General features: G+C 43.1%; 1 protein-coding gene across 4 annotated transcripts in view; it reads left to right on the top strand.

Moving 5' to 3' along the window:
• The window catches only part of mslnb (mesothelin b), a 46,291-nt gene that overhangs the window by 18,390 nt on the left and 9,082 nt on the right, over nucleotides 1-18,819 (top strand). For all 4 annotated transcript variants that reach the window (XM_028971959.1, XM_028971960.1, XM_028971958.1 and 1 more), the window contains 60 exons: nucleotides 71-96; nucleotides 183-204; nucleotides 339-366; nucleotides 443-518; nucleotides 1,276-1,434; nucleotides 1,859-2,070; nucleotides 2,265-2,365; nucleotides 2,439-2,548; nucleotides 2,649-2,825; nucleotides 3,972-4,003; nucleotides 4,097-4,194; nucleotides 4,284-4,309; nucleotides 4,386-4,407; nucleotides 4,484-4,511; nucleotides 4,601-4,685; nucleotides 5,066-5,224; nucleotides 5,320-5,525; nucleotides 5,608-5,702; nucleotides 5,797-5,909; nucleotides 6,032-6,205; nucleotides 6,626-6,657; nucleotides 6,739-6,836; nucleotides 6,926-6,948; nucleotides 7,035-7,056; nucleotides 7,221-7,248; nucleotides 7,330-7,402; nucleotides 7,500-7,646; nucleotides 7,893-8,101; nucleotides 8,175-8,272; nucleotides 8,363-8,469; nucleotides 8,604-8,768; nucleotides 8,847-8,878; nucleotides 9,111-9,208; nucleotides 9,329-9,357; nucleotides 9,444-9,465; nucleotides 9,553-9,580; nucleotides 9,664-9,745; nucleotides 9,845-9,991; nucleotides 10,070-10,281; nucleotides 10,423-10,523; nucleotides 11,667-11,776; nucleotides 11,875-12,042; nucleotides 12,146-12,177; nucleotides 12,267-12,364; nucleotides 12,448-12,470; nucleotides 12,648-12,669; nucleotides 12,758-12,785; nucleotides 12,890-12,968; nucleotides 13,225-13,371; nucleotides 13,449-13,657; nucleotides 13,895-13,998; nucleotides 14,092-14,204; nucleotides 14,297-14,452; nucleotides 14,538-14,740; nucleotides 15,971-16,056; nucleotides 16,174-16,301; nucleotides 16,431-16,556; nucleotides 16,639-16,829; nucleotides 17,677-17,765; nucleotides 18,460-18,587. In XM_028971959.1, the coding sequence (XP_028827792.1) occupies nucleotides 71-96; nucleotides 183-204; nucleotides 339-366; nucleotides 443-518; nucleotides 1,276-1,434; nucleotides 1,859-2,070; nucleotides 2,265-2,365; nucleotides 2,439-2,548; nucleotides 2,649-2,825; nucleotides 3,972-4,003; nucleotides 4,097-4,194; nucleotides 4,284-4,309; nucleotides 4,386-4,407; nucleotides 4,484-4,511; nucleotides 4,601-4,685; nucleotides 5,066-5,224; nucleotides 5,320-5,525; nucleotides 5,608-5,702; nucleotides 5,797-5,909; nucleotides 6,032-6,205; nucleotides 6,626-6,657; nucleotides 6,739-6,836; nucleotides 6,926-6,948; nucleotides 7,035-7,056; nucleotides 7,221-7,248; nucleotides 7,330-7,402; nucleotides 7,500-7,646; nucleotides 7,893-8,101; nucleotides 8,175-8,272; nucleotides 8,363-8,469; nucleotides 8,604-8,768; nucleotides 8,847-8,878; nucleotides 9,111-9,208; nucleotides 9,329-9,357; nucleotides 9,444-9,465; nucleotides 9,553-9,580; nucleotides 9,664-9,745; nucleotides 9,845-9,991; nucleotides 10,070-10,281; nucleotides 10,423-10,523; nucleotides 11,667-11,776; nucleotides 11,875-12,042; nucleotides 12,146-12,177; nucleotides 12,267-12,364; nucleotides 12,448-12,470; nucleotides 12,648-12,669; nucleotides 12,758-12,785; nucleotides 12,890-12,968; nucleotides 13,225-13,371; nucleotides 13,449-13,657; nucleotides 13,895-13,998; nucleotides 14,092-14,204; nucleotides 14,297-14,452; nucleotides 14,538-14,740; nucleotides 15,971-16,056; nucleotides 16,174-16,301; nucleotides 16,431-16,556; nucleotides 16,639-16,829; nucleotides 17,677-17,765; nucleotides 18,460-18,587 (5,942 nt within the window). The remainder of the gene's footprint in view (nucleotides 1-70; nucleotides 97-182; nucleotides 205-338; nucleotides 367-442; nucleotides 519-1,275; nucleotides 1,435-1,858; nucleotides 2,071-2,264; nucleotides 2,366-2,438; nucleotides 2,549-2,648; nucleotides 2,826-3,971; nucleotides 4,004-4,096; nucleotides 4,195-4,283; nucleotides 4,310-4,385; nucleotides 4,408-4,483; nucleotides 4,512-4,600; nucleotides 4,686-5,065; nucleotides 5,225-5,319; nucleotides 5,526-5,607; nucleotides 5,703-5,796; nucleotides 5,910-6,031; nucleotides 6,206-6,625; nucleotides 6,658-6,738; nucleotides 6,837-6,925; nucleotides 6,949-7,034; nucleotides 7,057-7,220; nucleotides 7,249-7,329; nucleotides 7,403-7,499; nucleotides 7,647-7,892; nucleotides 8,102-8,174; nucleotides 8,273-8,362; nucleotides 8,470-8,603; nucleotides 8,769-8,846; nucleotides 8,879-9,110; nucleotides 9,209-9,328; nucleotides 9,358-9,443; nucleotides 9,466-9,552; nucleotides 9,581-9,663; nucleotides 9,746-9,844; nucleotides 9,992-10,069; nucleotides 10,282-10,422; nucleotides 10,524-11,666; nucleotides 11,777-11,874; nucleotides 12,043-12,145; nucleotides 12,178-12,266; nucleotides 12,365-12,447; nucleotides 12,471-12,647; nucleotides 12,670-12,757; nucleotides 12,786-12,889; nucleotides 12,969-13,224; nucleotides 13,372-13,448; nucleotides 13,658-13,894; nucleotides 13,999-14,091; nucleotides 14,205-14,296; nucleotides 14,453-14,537; nucleotides 14,741-15,970; nucleotides 16,057-16,173; nucleotides 16,302-16,430; nucleotides 16,557-16,638; nucleotides 16,830-17,676; nucleotides 17,766-18,459; nucleotides 18,588-18,819) is intronic.

Consider the following 18,819-nt stretch of genomic DNA (forward strand, 5'->3'; position numbering starts at 1 on the left):
TGTTTTCCTGATTTTCTAACAATTCTACATTGCAAGTCTTACTTATTTATTTATTCTTTTTTTTTTTCAGACTGCCCAGTGCCTCTACCGTCCACGGTAAAGACACTTTTTTACCGCTCAGCAAGTTATTGTGACTGTTACAGTGATTGTTATTAACTGATCTATTTGCTTTTTTTATCAAGTGCCCAAGAACACAAGTCAATGGTGAGTATCTACTGTATGAAGAAGACTGATTGAGATATTAACATATACACATACATACATACTGATTGATAACTTATATAATGTATATAATATAGTATATCTTAAATAAAATAATATTACTGTGTGTTTCACAGTGACCAGTGTCTGTCAAGGATCCAGTAGGTGGGTGTCGCTAGTGCTGTCTTTCCATTTCTTTCACACATCTGGTAGGACAACCAAACTTTCTTTACCTCTACAGTGGTGCCTTGCAACAGGACCTGGCTGATGTCGCAGGTCCCTGCAGCATCAGTTTAGAGGACTATGCCTGCTCACAGGTGATCACCTTCTGATTCTGACTCACAGCATGTTAAAACATGAAGATGTTAGGGCGCATTAAAGGGCCAGGACACCCTGGCTTATTGTCAACAGCATTCAAATGCTGTTTCACACACAGTGCAGTTACACATATATAGAAAGATTACACACAGTAATGAATTTAGGAAAATTACACTCAAATTGTACACTCAACAAGGGACAACATCAGATAAGATGCTTCAAAGTTGCAATGCGCACTGTGCAATGTGGTATGGAAATTATTGTTTCTGGTACAAGTATAATCAGGAAATTTCTAACAAGACACCGGCGAGACAAGACAAACTTGCAAATTTCACAAAACATGCAAATGTAGATTTAGTATGAGGTAGACAGTTGAAATTGTGCAAATGCCAAAAGTTGTGTAAAGGTGAAGTGTTGTTTGAGTTTAACAACCTTTAAGCGATGGTAGTGAGTTGAGAGCTCTGATGGCTTGTGGGAAGAAGCTCTTGCAGATGATCTAGAAGCCTGCAGACCAGGACCAGTTGACGGCTGGCCTGTCACACTGCTAAACACCTATATGTACACTTGTTGTATTTTTTCTGTAATATTAGTATTTTTTGTTTATATTGTATACTGTTGTTGTTCTTTATAATGTTGTGCTTGAGAGACACCATCAACCAGAATAAAATTCTTTGTACGTGTTCACTCACATACATGTCCAATAAATAATGTTAAGTGCAGTTAAATGTCAAATCAATGTGTTGTTTGCACCCTCAGATGGTCAACTTCACTGCGGAGAACATTACTGACATTCTCAGATGCCAGCTGTCCACCAATGCCACATACACAAAGCAGACCTGGAAACTTCTGCTCTCAAATGTGTCTGATGTTCTGGAAGAAGCCCTCATCATGTTCTCCCACCTGGTCCCCTACATGGTGAGCCATGATAGTTTCTTGCTTTACTCATTTGCTGAAACCGCAACGTCATATAACATATGTGTATATATATATGTGTGTATATAATTGTGTGTGTGTGTATGTGTGTGTGTGTATATATACACACACACATATACACACACACATATACACACACACATATACATAGACTATACTGTATATATATATATATATATGTGTGTGTGTGTGTGTGTGTGTGTGTGTGTGTGTGTGTGCAACATCATAAATATAAATATATGTGTGTGTGTGTGTGTGTGTGTGTGCAACATCATATATATACATATATATATGTATATATATGTGTGTGTGTGTGTGTGTGTATATATGTGTATATATATGTGTATATGATGTTGCAGTTTCAGCAAATGAATATTTATAGAATTTTTTTTATTTTTTTTGGCAGAACCTCACGGTCGCTGGTCCCTCCGTGACCCCTGCACTCGATGCGCTGGGAGAAGTAGAGCTGCCCAAGATTAGCGATGGACAGTGGGCAAATCCTGACTTCGTCAGCACCCTGTTTGGCGTGAGCTTGAGGCCGTTTTTAGTGGCAGCTTCACCGGGCCTGCTCCACTGTGTCAGCCTCCAGAACCTGTCGTGTGCAACGTTCCAGCACGTGTACGTCATAAATGCCACGGCTGCCCCGCCCTAGCACTGTGCCATTGTTCACACGAAGTTTCATAACTTCAATTGCTGCATTCATTGTCATCACGCTGTAAACAGATGTCACATAATAATAATCTTATATTCATTTTCAAGAATGTTTTTCCTTTTTTAAAGCTGAAATCACCTTCTGTGATTGGTTGTTTTAGAGTGAGCGAGATGAGCGCGCAGTTCCAAAACCTGGCTGAGCCGAAGCAGGAGGAGGTGATCAAATTCCTCATTCAGGCCTTCCTCTTCAGAAACAGCACTGGTAAGGGGCGGCCTTTTAAATCTCCCACACCCGAGAAGCATGCAGCTATGTCACGAGCATAATAAATCCACAGGGGCGTGCCTCTCAGCTGACAGCGTGACTTGGCTTCTTGACAACTATGGACAATTTTCTGTCCTCGTGCCGCTGAAGAGCCTCTTCACACTCAATCCAGAGTTTGATCCGGTATTCAGCAAATACACTTACCAAAATGAGCTAACTAGCAGAAATATGATTGAGTCTTATTGATCTCATTGATTGAGATTGATGGCGTTCCCGTTTTCAGCTGGCTGCTTTGGAGGTCCTCTCTCCCCAACAGAAGGCGGAGCTGGTGTCCCAGCCTCTGCCTTATGCCATAGGAGTGGATGTGATCATAAATTCAGTCTTTGATCAACTGTTGAAAGCCCCAGTGGAGCAGAGATTCTCGGAATTTCTGACATACCTTGTCCAGTTCTCAGAAGAGGTAAGTGTACTGTTGAAGTGTCAGCAAATGGCACCACATCCCTCCCGATTCAACATAAACCCACTTTCTGTTTCTGGCCCTTGACAGTCATCTGAAAGTAAGCAGTCGGATTTAACAAATCAATCGTAATGTTCGGCCTTGGTGAAGTGTGTGGGCACGGTTCCTCAATGGCATCTTGAGGTGCAGGATTCAAACACAGAAACCTTCTGATTACAGGGCCGCTTCCTTACCTGCCAGGCCACCACTGCCCCTACCTGTGTTGGTAACTTACCTTAAGAGAAGTCCCTGTTGTGTCCCATGCCCTCATGAAATGGGTGGGACTGCTTATCGCTCAGAGGAGGACTCTACCAGTCAGAAATTTAGTTTCACCTACTCTGTGGAGTCTCTGGAGACCGTGGCCGTATTTTCATGACTGTCATCAGCTTCTTGACATGAGAAGAAAGGTCCTTTGAGGACTATTGGAAACCTGAGAGTGCTTGAGAGAAGCAAGAAGATATTGAAATGCTGTCACCACAGCGAAAGTTCACTGCTTTGAAAAGCCTCGAATATGGAATAGTCAGGAGGGGAGGGCCAGAGGGCGCATTTGCCAACATGTTGGATATGTTGGGGGAAGCAGGAAGACCATGGGTGGAAGGGTGTGGGCTATGGTGGGGGAATGCTTGGGTGCAGGGGAACAGTACAGGGCACCACGCGGTTAGTTCAGTCTGGTGGCAGGTGGTCGGTAACATCAGAGGCAAACAGAAGACAGGCAAGGGCGATGCGGTAGAGGAGTAAAGGGGAGAAAAGATCAATCCCCATAATAGGATGGTTGCCGGTTCGAATCCCAAACTGCCAAGGTGCCACTGAGCAAAGCGCCGTCCCCTCACACTGCTCCCCGGGCGCCTGTCATGGCTGCCCACTGCTGACCAAGGGTGTTCCTTGTGTCACCATGTGCTGTGCTGCAGTGTTTCACCTCACTTTCACTTTTCACGTTCATGATTTTGAGCCGTCAGTTTTGTTCTGTGGTGTAAAACAGTCTGGAAAAGAATGGCCCAAAATGAGTTTACATGTCAGTTTTGGTTGACTTTGTAATTCCTCATACTTACATTAAAAAAAGACCAGAATTTACTGTGTTATTTAAGGACTCTATTTTTATTTCTTTAATAGAATGCTGTGACCTGTGTGACCCTCCAAATGTTGTAAGTAGAATGTTTAAGAGGATGAAACTAATCATTTATCTTTTATTCTCAGACAAGCAGAAGTGGCTGATTGTTTTTTTTTTTTTTTTTAAGATTTGAGAAGCTTTATGAAGCCCTTTCGTTTGTGCCATATGGCATGAATGAGATGATCTATGCAGCCACAGCAAATCTCAAGAGCGGTGTCACAGCAGGTGCCTTATTTACCATAAAAATATTCAAATCAACCTTGTTCATTGTCTTTGTTTAACAAGTACTGTAAATTTCATTTCCCTTTTAACAGACTGTATATTACCGTCACCACCTTTGGTAAGTTTGTTTCTCTGTATAATAAGAACATGACGTGTAATAAGAGCATGACCATTGTTTATTGCTCATTTTTCAGTGTCCCGTCACAAAGATCAACGGTATGTTCCCACTGAAAATGAAAGAAATTTCTAGTTTACTATTGTTTTACATTGTCTGTTAACCTCTTTTTCGCAGTGACTGCCATTTGTGATGGGGTCAGCAGGTAGGCAGCAACGCCGGTACGTCTCCGCCGCGACTGCCGGGAAGTCGCGCCTGACTAAAAGGACGGGTTTTGTGTTTACGTGTCCGCAGCGATTCCCTGGACTCTTACCTGTCTGCCGGGCAGCCGACCGACATTCCCTGCAACGTCAGCTTGAATCAGTACGCATGCTCTGCGGTAAGCGTCTCCAGCTCGGTCAGACTCGCCCCCAAAAATGTTACACAAAAATTCAAACCACTTAGAACTGGAAGTTGCGGTATATCTTTATAAAAATTGCAACCTTGCAAGTTCTTCAGACTTTCTAATATAGAAAATGTAGGATTTGTGTTGCTTCTCCTCTTCTCTTCCGCCTCCCCTCGTCCTCTTTTAGACCTCTTTGCCTTTTCTTCACAAAAGGTCTCCTTTTTCCTTTTCTGGGTTGTGAACTGGGCCCGCTACCAGCACTCAGCAGTTCCGTATTCGCCACAAGAAGGAAAATGAACACACTGTTTCTGACTGGACCACATGCGGGGGTGTATCATTCCGCAGATACATGATTGATTTGTTGATTGATTTAGCTGAAAGGATTCACTTCTGAACATTTGGTGTGGCTCCTGAGATGTCAGCTGTCCAGCAACACTGTCTACTCGAAGGACATCTGGAAGCTGCTGTTCTTTAAAGTCTCTGCAGTTCTGGATGAAGCTTTGATCGAATTCGCCCAAGGGGTCTCTGTCGAGGTGGGAACAGAACTTGCTGTCTCTGTCCATCACCTCCATAATGATCACATCCAACCTATTTAGATGTGTTTAACTTGTATCGGTTTTGGCCATAGAATGCCACGAGCGCCACTGCATCTGAAGTCCTAGAGGTTCTTGGGGAGGTACTGCTGGACAGGTTGAGCCCTGATAAGTGGGGCGATCTGCGCTTCGTTCAAGCTCTCTTCAACGACAGCCTGAGGCCGTTTCTGCCGGCTGCCTCAGGAGCTCTCCTGTTTTGCATCTCCAACCACAACCTCAGCTGCGCCACGTTCCAGTACATGTAGGTCCAGCATTGACCTCGCTTCACATTCATCGACCTCAGGAATTCGTCACATCTCATGGCACATTCGTTGTCTCCCCAGCGTCCACGAATTCAGCCTTCAGGAGCCGTCTATGGACGAGATGGAGAGGGAGACTGTTCTCAATTATTTCATCGTGCCCTTCTTAAGAAACTCGGGTACAAGGCTGGAGCATGGACACCATGCAGACCATGCTTTTGTTTCCGCTTGAAACACGTTGCTGATGTCATGTTTTAAACCCTCGGTTTTCAGATGGTGCCTGTTCGTCCAACGACAGCGCAAATTGGCTCTCCGATAACTTTGGCTCATTCTCAGTGCTGGTGTCACTCCAGGATGTCCTCGCTGTCAACAGCTTCTTCAAACCGGTATTATATTGACCACCCTCATGCCCAATCTACCGCTACCATGGGAAAAAAAACTATATGTTCAAAGAGTAAATGAAATACAACTCGGAAGATTGCTCCATACTCTTTTCTCTGTTTCCCAGGCCGAGGTCCTGGACCAGCTCGCTCCGGAACAGCTCGCCGAGGTGCTGGCCCTGCCTCTTCCAAAAGCTCCAGATGAAGACGTCATTAACAGAGTGTTCGATATCCTGGTGGAGGCGCCGGTGACAAAAGGGCTTCCTGAGGCATTGCAGCGCCTGCTTCTGCTTGCCAAGCAGGTACAACTACATTATTCATATCTGGGTGCCACCACAGGAGACAAATGTCAATAGCACACAGTCATTATGTTCGTGTAAATCTGTTCTTATCATAAGAATTTTACATTTACAGCAGTTTTCAGACGTCATTATGATTTTCAAGTGTCATATTCAGGGACACGATGGTGGTAAGTAGGCTTTGAACCTGTGACCTTGTGGTTCATAGGGGAGTGTGCTACCAACTAGGCAGCCACCGCCATGGTGAGAATTGTACATGGTAAAGACCGAGATCACTTTCATTGGAATTTCATACAAAAAAATGACAGGAAAATGACAGAGAGAAATTCGGGCCACACTGAGGGTGTGGCAGTGTGTTGCCCAATGCAACCTCTCCTTTTCATGCGTACAATATCCGGCCTAACACTCGTTTCTTTTTTGAAGGTTGTGATAAAATGTGACAACTACAAAGTCATGTAAGTGCTGTAGCTGGTTTTTCTTCTCTCCTTCCAGAGGTGTATTCTGTAAAATATTATAAATATTGAATTTTTATACAGATTTGAGAGGCTGTACCAGGCAGTATCCATCCTTCCGCATGAGATGGAGCCTCAAGTCTGGGAAGTGCTAGACAACCTGATGCTGAATGCTCCTACAGGTAATAGTGTCAAATTTAGCAAGAACTTTCGGTTATTTCCTTTTGGCAATGATTAATATGATATTCATTGTGTTCTTTCATTTGCACAGTTTGCCTGCCTGACGCTGGAAGTGTAAGAGAAGAACCCCTTTTAAGGATATTTGTAATTTAAATATTGATTTTAAAGTGCTGAATGTGGCCATAATGCTTCTTTTACAGTGCCCACTCTTTGCGGTTAATGGTAAGTTGCTTTTTCTTTTCTTTAGTAATGTCACCCTCACCCTTACCCACAATACCGTGGCGGTATGGGGAGGGATTTGTAAGGCAAGAGCTGACATCCAGAAACATTTCTCCAGCACTCATAATACATCATTTTTTATACATTTCCTTGTGTTTTTTTTACAGAAACACAGATGTGTGATGGCGTGGACAGGTAACATCTGTGCAGTCTGTCAGGTAAATAGTGCAACACTTTATTTTATGAACTGTCATTATCTTAACTTGCCCCCGTCAGCTCATCTCTCCTGTCTGGGAGTGGAACTCAGTCCCTCTGCAACTCCACTTTGCCACAAATTGCTTGTGCTGAGGTTTGACCTGTCACAACTTTTCCGCTTTTTTTATCCGATTTCTAAGCATCCGCACTGTTGATTTATATATATATATATATATATATTCATTCTGAAGTTGACAGGACTGACGGCAGGTAATCTGAGCAGCATTCTGAACTGCCAGCTGTCCAGCAGTGTCACATACGCTCGGGGGACCTGGAAGCTGCTCCTCACAAAAGCCTCCGCAGTTCTAGACGATGCCCTGCTATTGCTGTCGAACATGGTAATTTTTTACAACCTTGCAACCAGGACGCTGGGCAACTCTTTATTATACAGTAATATGCCTCTTTATTATACGCTGCCATGTTGTTGATACATTTACGATGGGCCTTCATGAGACAGGCACTTTCCCATTCGTTGAGCCGTTCAGTGGCTGAGGGTGATCAGACCAGGGCCTCTGAACATGCCAATATATCAACGTACTGATTCTGAACTGTCCCGCTACCAATCTCTTTTCCGTCTTCTGCAGTCCGTGACCTTCAGTGGCCCCACAGTGTCCAACGTCCTTGACGTGATAAGCGAAATGCGTGTGGACTTCACACCTCAGGAGCTGCTGGACGTGGAGTTCATCAGCACCTGGTTCGGTCACCTACTGAGGCCATTCTTGCCGTCCATGTCGGGGATCTTCCTGAAATGCCTCAGCGCAAAGAGCCTCAGCTGTGACGCCTACCAGCTCATGTGCGTGCTCCATCGTCCACTTCTAATGTAAGGCGCTGGCACCAGCATAACTCCTGTCTGGTGTATTACACAGAGTGGAGCAGTTCAGCAGCTACTTCGTCCAGATGGAAGAAGCCAGGAGAGGGCTGGTGGTGACAGACTTCATGCTACCCTTCCTCTCCAACTCTTCGAGTAAATTCACACTCTGAACTCTGCGACTATCCTTGTTTTTTTGGGGTTTTTTTTGCTGATTCCGCGTATGTTCATGCTCTCCTCAATCAGCCTGCATATCGAGCAACAGTTCACAGTGGCTGCAGGACGATTTCGGAAGTTATTCTGAGCTGGTTCTAATCTCGGAGCTGATCTCAGTGAACCCCCAGTTCCGTCCAGTAAGTCTGTGTTCTTCAGTGTACGACCAATACTAAATATTCTACTTATTGTTTGCTTATTTTCTATTGGATGACTTGTCTTCACACGAATACGCCAACGTGATTGTGAATAGTTTTCCTTCTTCTTCTCGCAGTTGGAGGTTCTGGGTCAGTTGTCTGCACAGCAGATGGCTGAGCTGGTCGCTCTGCCCTCCAGCAATTCAACTGTCATCAACGGTGTGTTTGACTACCTGGTAGACTCACCTCTGCAGAGGGGGCTGTCAGAATTCTTACACAGCCTGGTCGTTCTTTCAAGACTGGTGAATACATGTTCAGAGTCACCATTTCAATGCATTATTTTCTCTGCGCAAAATTGAAACGTTTTCTGCTGCTTTCAGAATCCTCTGGGATGTGAGTCTTTGCAGACCGTGTAAGTCAAAGCTGCTGTTAGTTGTACTGTTGCATGTAATGCCACCATTGTACATGATGGGAGGATAGAGCAGGCAAGCCATGCATACAAGATATACCATCAGCCATCATGTCCAGATGTATGACAATAAAATAGTGAAGTGAGACAAGTCAATACAAGCTGATGAAGACACACAAAAGGACAGAGACCGAGATGAAATGCATTAATCACTTTGTTTAATTGCATAAAACAGTTTCACGAGACTAAACGACTTCCTCATGTCATCACCTGGGACACTGGAGCCAGTTATCTGGGCGAGCATTTATGACCTCGTCGATGCAGCGCCACATGGTGAATTCAATTAATATACATTAGCAATAAGGCGATGACAACAACAACCTACATTATTATTCTTAAATACCAATCACATATGCACTAGTTCATCTGATATTTCCCATTTTTGTCACACAGGTTGTACTCTTTTCCCAATGACAAAGGAGGTGAGTTCAAATCAGATATATAATCCATTAAAAAATCTTCAAAAGCAATATTTTAAACTATTCTGTTCCCTGTTTTTTATTTTTAGTGCCCATCCACTCCGTATAATGGTACACCTGAGATTTTTTTTTATTTTTTTATATTAAATAAAGTTTAAGTTATCATCCATGCAAACTCGTTCTTTATGACTTTTTCAGCCTCATCTGTATGTGATGGAGTGAACAGGTATGAATATTTGTAATCTGTTCAAGGTCCATTAGCAGACTTCATACATGTTTTAGCACCAATTTGCACGTCTGTGGTTGCAGTACCTCCCTGGAGCAACATCTGGACACAGGGATCGCCACAGATCTGTGCAATTTCAGCATCCCAGAATACGCCTGTGCTTCAGTATGTATGAAAGAATCAACCGTCCATGGTTTACATTTGGTTTTACTTTCAATCAGGATTACAATATGCATTTTTTTTTTGTTTTTTTTTTTGGTGAAGCTACTGAACATGACATCCAACCAGCTGGTCACTTTACTTCAGTGCAAGCTGCCCACTGCACAAACATACTCAAAAGAGACCTGGAAGCTGCTCCTCACCGATACCTCAGCCATCCTCAACAATGCGCTTCAGACGCTTTCCAACCAGGTGGGAGTTGCTTAAACTGATGAAACTCTGCAGGAAATATGAACATATTCTTATTATTCCCTTTGTTTTTTTTTACAGTCTGACAACATTAGTGGACCCTCTGTGTCCAACATTCTGGATGTGCTTATGGAAATAAGACTGGACCAGTTCAGGCCAGACCAGCTGAATGATGTTGACTTTGTTTCGAAGTGGTTTGGAGGAATTCTGAGGCCATTTTTGTCTTCAGCGTCAACTGATTTCCTGCAGTGCCTGAGCAGCAAGAACCTCACATGTGCAGCCTATCTGCATGTGTATGTACACAATGGCAATTCAATTACACATTCACAAATACTAATTGTAATCATTTTCATCAAGGTTCAAGCCAGTAAATATTCAATTTAAGTTTTTTTGTGTTTATAGAACTGTTTTTAAAGTCCATTTTTTGCTTTCAGCCTTCAGGCTTTCAGTCAGCAGTTTGCCTTCATGGACACGTCTCAGCATGAATCAGTGCTTTACAACTTCATTTTCCCTTTCCTCAATACTGCAAATCCAAGTACGACACAGTAAAGGATCATATATAATACAGTGGGTTGCAAAAGTATTCGGCCCCCTTGAACTTTTCCATATTTTGTCACATTACAGCCACAAAGATGAATCTATTTTATTGGAATTCCATGTGAAAGACCAATACAAAGTGGCGTACACTCGAGATTCCAAAGTGGAACAAAAACCATATCGTACCATATACATGATTCCAAATAAATAACTGAAAAGTGGGGTGTGCGTATTTATTCAGCCCCCTGAGTCAATACTTTGTAGAACCACCTTTTGCTGCAATTACAGCTGCCAGTCTTTTAGGGTATGTCTCTACCAGCTTTGCACATCTAGAGACTGAAATTCGTGCCCATTCTTCTTTGCAAAACAGCTCCAGCTCAGTCAGATTAGATGGACAGCGTTTGTGAACGGCAGTTTTCAGATCCTGCCGCAGATTCTCGATTGGATTTAGATGTGGACTTTGACTGGGCCATTCTAACACTCTTGGCTGCATTTCTGATCAGCGCTGTCCTTGTTTGGCCTGTGAGTTTAGGTGGACGGCCTTGTCTTGCCATACTCCTTCCATTTCCGAATGATCGCTTGAACAGTGCTCCATGGGATGTTCAAGGCTTGGGGCCTAAGCCTGCTTTAAATTTCTCAATAACCCCCAATATTCTCTTAAACAACCTCTGAGGCCGTCACGGAGCAGCTGTATTTGTACTGACATTAGATTACACACAGGAGCACTCTATTTAGTCATTAGCAGTCATCAGGCAACGTCTATGGGCAACTGACTGCACTCAGACCAAAGGGGGTTGAATAATTACGCACATCCCACTTTTCAGTTATTTATTTGTAAGAAATGTTTGGAATCATGTGTGATTTTTGTTCCACTTCTAAACTGTACACCACTTTGTATTTGTCTTTCACATGAATTCCAATAAAATAGATTCATGTTTGTGACTGTAATGTGACAAAATGTGGAAAAATTCAAGCAGGCCGAATACTTTTGCAACCAACTGTTTAATATTGTATGAATTAAACAACTTACGATCATATATAATATATATCTTGTGGCTGCAGCTGTTGAGTTACATGCGTTAACCCAGTCGAATATTAATAATCCCGCATGTACTGTGTGACTTTTCTCTTCCTCTCTCAGAATCTTGCCTCTCTAATGATAGTGCAACATGGTTATGGAACAACTTTGGGGAATTTTCAACGCTGATGTCCCTCTCTGACCTGCTGGCTGTAAACACAAACTTTAAACCGGTAAACCTAAAAGCATAATACGACTTTCAATACTGAGCCTGAGACCAGTGACTTTGTGGACTCCAATGAAAAAATGTCTGCAATGTCTCGCCTTTCAGTTGGCAGCCCTGGACGTCCTCTCATCCATGCAGATTGTTGATCTGATGCTGCTAAATCTCTCTCTACCAATAAACCACAATGCCATTATCAACCAAGTGTTTGACTTCCTGGCAGTATCTCCACTCCTGCCTGAAGTGCTCCAGCTCCTTGTGATCACCACCCAGCAGGTGCAGTGGATGCCCTTCCATTACTGTGTCTTAGTGCTCTTTGGGTTTCTCTGATCTTGGATGAATATAAAAAAGAAAATGACCATACTTCTTCATGACACAGGAACCCATCTCGTGCTCCTCCCTGAAAGTTATGTAAGTACAGTAAAATCTATCTACACCTTCTCACACTAAGGTGTAGTCCAATACATTATGTGAACATACTCACACGTGTTATTCATTAGTCTTAACAGATTGGACACCCTCATCCCAGTGGTGTCTGTAGCAGTGGAGACAATTATCACATCCACAAAATTGGAGCTATTGAACGGAGTCCAACCAGGTACAGTATCAAGGCATTGCTCTTTTCTGAGTTATTGATGAATATTAGGTAATCATATTCTTATATAACCCCTTTACTTTCAGGCTGCACCATTTATACTGGAGAGGTGAGATTTTCATACATTTTACATTTACATTTAAATTTACATTTACAGTATTTATCAGATGCTCTTATCCAGAGCGACTCACATCATATTCATATCCGTATCATACACAACTATAAATGAAAAGCAGGATTCCTCATTTGACACATCCTTTGTTTCTCCTTCTTCTTTTTTTCCCAGTGCAATATCACTCCATACAATGGTAAGTGTGACTCTATGATACATGCCAACAGTCTTGAAGTCGTGTATTTTTCACTAATAGAGTTTCCCTCATACTTTGGCCTCTGTAGAGACAGAGATCTGCCCAAATGTAGACAGGTAATTCATCTAATCGCTGCGTCTCTGTACGTTGTACATTATGATTCATCAATAATCCTGGCAAATGATATCTATAATCTGAGTTTTTTATTAATTGAAAACAGCACCACCCTCCAGAGCTACCTGAGCACCAATCAAGGTTCTGTCTGTGACTTCAGCATTGTACAGTATGCTTGTGCAGAGGTTTGTTCACAACTTTATAATTAATTTAAGTCAAATTTCACTTCGCTGTCCCGTTTAGGCTTTAATGTCAAAATGCACTGCGTATGATATGGTGCAAATATTAGAAATGCATCCACTCCCTTTACGTATGCAGTGCATATTTCAAACATGTTTTAAAGCAAATCTATTTTCATAACGTGATACAGTTTTTTAATTAATGGTAATTTGTAATTTGTGGACTGATAAGTGTTTTTTTCCCCTTTGCTACTCGGCGTAGCTGTCTTCATTGACAGCTGAGGATCTGGCGACGCTGTTTACCTGCAAGCTGGACAGCAATGAGAGCCAATCCCAACAGACGTGGAAGCTGTTCATGACCAAAGTCAGCAGCATCCTGGGGCCAGCCCTGGACCTCTTTACAAGCACGGTAAAACACACCCGTTTTATTTCATGGATCTTGTCCCTCTTCCCTCCACTGCTTACTCTGGTGAATCTCATGCTCAGAGTCTGACACCCAGCCCGTCCGTCACGCAAGTTGTCAACATGATCAGTGAGGTGATCCTTGACAGCTTCCTCACGGACCAAGCAACAGACATGGCCTTTGTAAACCTCTGGTTCCAGACACGACTAAAGCCGTTCCTGCCATTTGTCACCAAGCAGTTCCTGTCCTGTCTGGCCACCAGGAACTTCAGCTGTCAGACCTACCAGGCCGTGTAAGTAAAGCAGTAAAGAGGGGTATCTGGCTCATATGCTTCTGGCCAAACTAGTTCTTGGCTTCTCAACTCTGAATGCATTAATGCCTTGTCAGATAAATGTAGAAAACTTTTCAGTTCATGCGGAGTTTATTCTGAGGGAGCTTATGTGATGATGGAATCGTGAAGTTTTTTCACCTTGGTTAGCAGCGAAGTTATCGTGTCTGTGTTCTTACTCTGAACTGCTGTGTTTTCTAGCGTGAACGCCCTGGGCCAGAGTTCCACTGCGATGGACCAGTCCACTAAGATCCTAGTTTACACTGATTTCATCAAAGTCTTCCTCTCACAGAAAGCCACGTCAGGTAGGAGCCTTCTACTCATTTTCTATAACAAAGATGGACGACACCCCATGACAGAGAACAATTGAAGACCCATGGGTGTTTCCATCTGAACAGCCTGTACTGCTGGCGGTCAGCTGACCTCGGACTGGCTGCAGCTGAACTTTGGGCCTTTCTCAAGCTTCGCCTCAGTGAACGACTTGGAGTCGCTGAATAGCGGCTTCTCAGTGGTATTTAAAATTTGCCTTTAATTTCATGCAACATAAAATGCGTCAGCTGCCTAATTAATGTCTTATTCAGTTCTTTGGTTTGTTTTTTATAGACAGAGGTCCTGTCATATGTGAGCGTGAAGCAGCTGGCAGAGGTGGCCCTCACTCCCGGGGTCCTGACCAGCGCTGCTGATGTCGTCAATCTCATGCAGTACGTTGTGGACAGCCAGTTTGCCGCATTCTTTGACTCACTCGCATCAGCCAGCCAGGTAGCGTAATTCTTCCTTGACCCCTAATTCTTCTTCAATCCTCGGAGGTATTCACTGTTTTACGTCTGATGATTGTTCGTCTCAGCCACTTCCGGCAGAAGTGCGCTCAGCGCTGCTACAGCAGGTGTTCCAGCGGGCAAATCTCTCACAGCCGACCGTGTCCGATGAAGAGGTGCTGGTATGGCTGGACAATCGTATGACCTTCCTCCTGCCCGACCTCTTGCCCAGCAATGTTGATCCCTACTTCAATATTTTCAAAAACAGAAAATGCAGCACCTGTCAAAATGCGTAAGCCTGCATTCTATATTATCTCTCTTTTTTTATGTTGTATCACATAAACTTTAACTTTTAATGATGCTAAATGTCTGTCAAAATTACATCATTCACTGGAGCAGTGTGTACATGCATGCATTCAATCCTCACAAAGCTACAATTTAAACAAGTGCATTATTCACAAATTTGGGTCAAGCCCTTGCAAAGAACAGAATATTTTTTTTCTCCGCGTGGTCTGACATTTAGGTTGCTTCGGTGGGACCTACGGGTCACCCAAAAACGGGGAACAAAGTTGGAAAATTGGACAAATTTTTTTTTTTGTGGGGTTTGCGATAACATGCCAGGGGCTTTCCTTCCCACATGATTGAACATATGGCTTGTCTCCATGCAGCGTGTGGGGAGCAGAGTGTGGTTTGGACCCGCAACCTTCTGATTACGGGTTGCACGCAATTCCTAAAATTACAATTTCATTTATTATTCTAGTCCAAAAAACGTCTCGTAGATCTTGCCAAGACCAACATTTTGACATTTGGCCTGCAGTTCAGTGTCAGTAGTGGGGGGAAAGTTTTTTTTTGTTTTTACTTGGGCCATTTTTTCGACACTTATGCAGGTCAGATCGGAGCCCTCACACCAGCAAGGTTTATATGCAGTGGGGCAAATAAACAGCCACCAATTGTGCAAGTTGCCCCATTTAAAACGTACGTTACATGTATGTTATATCAAAGTATTTAGTACCTACATCAAGCAAGAATTCTGGCCCTCACGGGTGCTGGGACCACAGTAACAAAAGGTATTTAGATTAGATGAAAAAGACAAGTGAATTAGACAGTTAGATAGAGGATCAGTGTTTTTGGTTTAGTTTTTTTTTGTTTCAGAAATTGTTATTATTATTTAATGATTCTTTATAACAATGTAAGAATGACAACTAGTGTTTATTGAAATGTTCATAAATCATTCCACAATTTAATAAATAATATTGTAATATATTTTATATTTTAAGTAAAAGTAAAAAGTGAAGTGGTTTACATTGTGATACACTGCAGCCTAAGACACGGTGAGACAAGGAAATGTACGTTTAACCCATCACCCTTAGTGGTCAGTCATGAAAGGTGCAGTGTGTGGGGAGCAGAGTGTGGTTTGGACCCGCAACCTTCTGATTACAAGTCCACTTCCTTACCCATTATACCACTACTGCCCCGCCCTGCCCTGCCCTGCCTAACTTCTGCCTTTCCACATTTTTGACAGAGTGGGGCTGCTGAGCTCCACCAGGTCTACCCTTTCCAGCGACACACAGAAAAACATCTATAATGATATCCTCAGTTTACTTCAAGGTATTCGAAAGAGCTTCACCTTAAATCCACACTATTATCAGTCATTTCAAACATGCATTTGTTTATATGTCTTTTAAATGAGCAGAATATTTTAAATGTATTCAAAATTGTGTCTAGGACCTACACCTCTCCGATGCTACAGTGGCCAAAGCTACTACACATTCCTGCAGACATTTTTCCTGAATTTCCAGTTCCCCAGCCTGACCACCTTCCTTGCCCTAATACCTGCCGGCCAATTCACGGAGGTAACCTCCGAAACAGCATTTTTAATCCTTCAATCTGCCATCTTTCTACAACTGCACTCAACGGGTGTTTGGACACCATCCCAGGTCCACGGCCAGCCTGGGTTACTGAGGCATGTTTTTCTCTCTTAGACCATAAACTCCATGACGCCTGCTGACCTTGGCAGCTTCCTCAGACAACCAGGAGCTGTTGATGACCAGACCAAACTCTGCCAGATCTTCAACAGCTACAGTCAGACTCTGCAGTTCCTCCAAACGGTGTGTGTCTGTGTGTGGGACAGAGAGAAATGCATTTACATTGGACTCGTCCATCCATCCGTCTTTCTGCTGTTGTCTTCAGGAGTCAGTCCCCAAGTCGTTGCAGCAGCCGACTCTGACATGCGTATGGCCGCAGGCACTCAATGCCCAAACCCAGGCTGAAGTGGATCAGTGGTTTGACCTCGGTCTCACTCAGTACCTCGGTCTCCTCAACAAGGACCTCATCAGTCCCTCCATCATCATCAATGCACAGTGCCTCGCTTTTAGGAAGTTGTGAGTGTCTGAAAGGTTATACATACGTAGGGCTCTCTTGTGTTCTGCTCTAGCAGTAGACTCCATTTCCCAGGATTCCCAGGCTCATGTTTCTATCCATGAAAGTACTTCCTTAAACCAGTCATTGCACTTATCTCTGGATTGTGGATGATAATGACCAATGGGTATTGAAAAGAGATGGGAGAGTGAGTTGGTTCCGGCTGGTTCTGGGGGTCAGAGGAAGAAAAGGGGATTTTGTGGTTTTGCGGAATTGACGTAACATTTTGAGTTAAATGTTATATTGCTCATTAGTGCAGAGACATTGGAGTTGTTTCAGTGTAACCGGGTGGGAGAAATCCTGGGTGTGACTACAGCAGTTTTCGGTATCTAATGTGTTCCCTTCCCTTCGTTTACTTCGTTACCTGAATCTTACCAGTCAAAGAAAAAAATCTATAAATGTTGATTGGTTTTTCCCAATTCCTCCTTTACAGTGATAATAACTGCACTTGTTGGGTAATTGATTGGTATAATTTTTTTTTTCACTATGTTTTCGTGATAAACAGGAAAATCCAAAAATTCGCAATCACTAGCTGGAGACCCAGTTCTCAGTTTGTTTAAGCTATCTGAGTGTAACTCCAGAGTAGATTATAACAACTACGGCAAAAAAGGGGTTACACATAAAAGGTCAATTTCACAAGGACACAATTTAAGCTGTTAAGTTAATGATTACTTCTGTGTCTCATTTAATGTCTGAAAAATTAAATAAAGATGACATTCTCGTTACATTTTGTTCACTGGTATGCCAGATTTGTGTGTGGGTGTGTGTGTGTGTGTGTGAGACGTTAATGAATTTCTGCTCCCCTTTTAGTGTTCAGGTCCTGGGCACTCGTGACTTGACCAATGCTGGCTTTACCAGTCAGGACGTTTACTCCAGCATAAGAAACTACCTCTCCACAGGTCAGCACTGCTCTGTCATTTCTACAACCCAACAAGTTTAATTATAGACATTGAGTCTTGTTCAGTGTTATTTTAGATATACTTTGTCTGTTGGCTGTATATTGTAGAGGAGAAACTTCTTTTACAGCATGTCCTTATATAGAGCGCCTTACAACCAAGGGCAGTGGTGGCCTAGCGGTTAAGGAAACAGCCCTGTAATCAGAAGGTTGCCGGTTCGAGTAACATTTCGTGGTGTCACCATGTGCTGTGCTGCAGGGTATCACAATGACTATAACTTCAAGGGGGGCAGTCCCCCTGGAGACACTCAGGGTTAAGTGTCCTGCTCAGGGACACAATGGCAGTAAGCGTGCCTTTGTGGTCTTCTGGTTCAACCAGAAGTAAAGCACAGCACAGAACACGGTGACACAATGAAATGTGCCCTCTGTATTTAACCATAACCTTTTGTGGGCAGTGGGTGGCCATGAAAAGCACCCGGGGAGCAGCATGTGGGGACGGTATCTTGCTTAAAGGGGCTTGAGGACCTCAAGCCCCACCACCACCTTAGTGCTCTTTCAAGTGCTCTTGAGAACCCAAAGCACCGCTTACTTTTCTCCAGCCTTGACCTGGCTCTGCCCACAGCAAACATCACAGTCTGATGTTAATATATATATTGAAAATGTCCACTGATATCATGTGAAACATTTTCATCTTTTAGGTACTCCCCCAAAGTGCTACAGCGCCTCTGATCCACAACTAAGCTCCATGGCCTGGTTCGTGAACAACATTGGCGTCTTCATCTCCTTCATTTCACTGGATGACTTCAATAGTTTTGGTGGCTCATTGGTGAGTAAAAAGGACTGTCATGTATCTGCCTGTGTCAGGTGAATGGACTAGGTCCAGTTTTATCCACTTTCAACCCATTTGGTAAAAAAGTGTACGTGCTCTCCATTGCTCCATTTATAACCTATATCATCCCTTACTTCTGGTTTTGTTGCTTCGGCTCTCAAAATGGCCACTTGTTAAAATTTTATTTTACATTTTTTTTAAAACAAGTTTTTAAAAATAAAACTTGACT

The sequence above is a fragment of the Denticeps clupeoides genome, chromosome 3, assembly GCF_900700375.1.
Source record: "Denticeps clupeoides chromosome 3, fDenClu1.1, whole genome shotgun sequence".
Classification (NCBI taxonomy): Eukaryota; Metazoa; Chordata; class Actinopteri; order Clupeiformes; family Denticipitidae; genus Denticeps; species Denticeps clupeoides.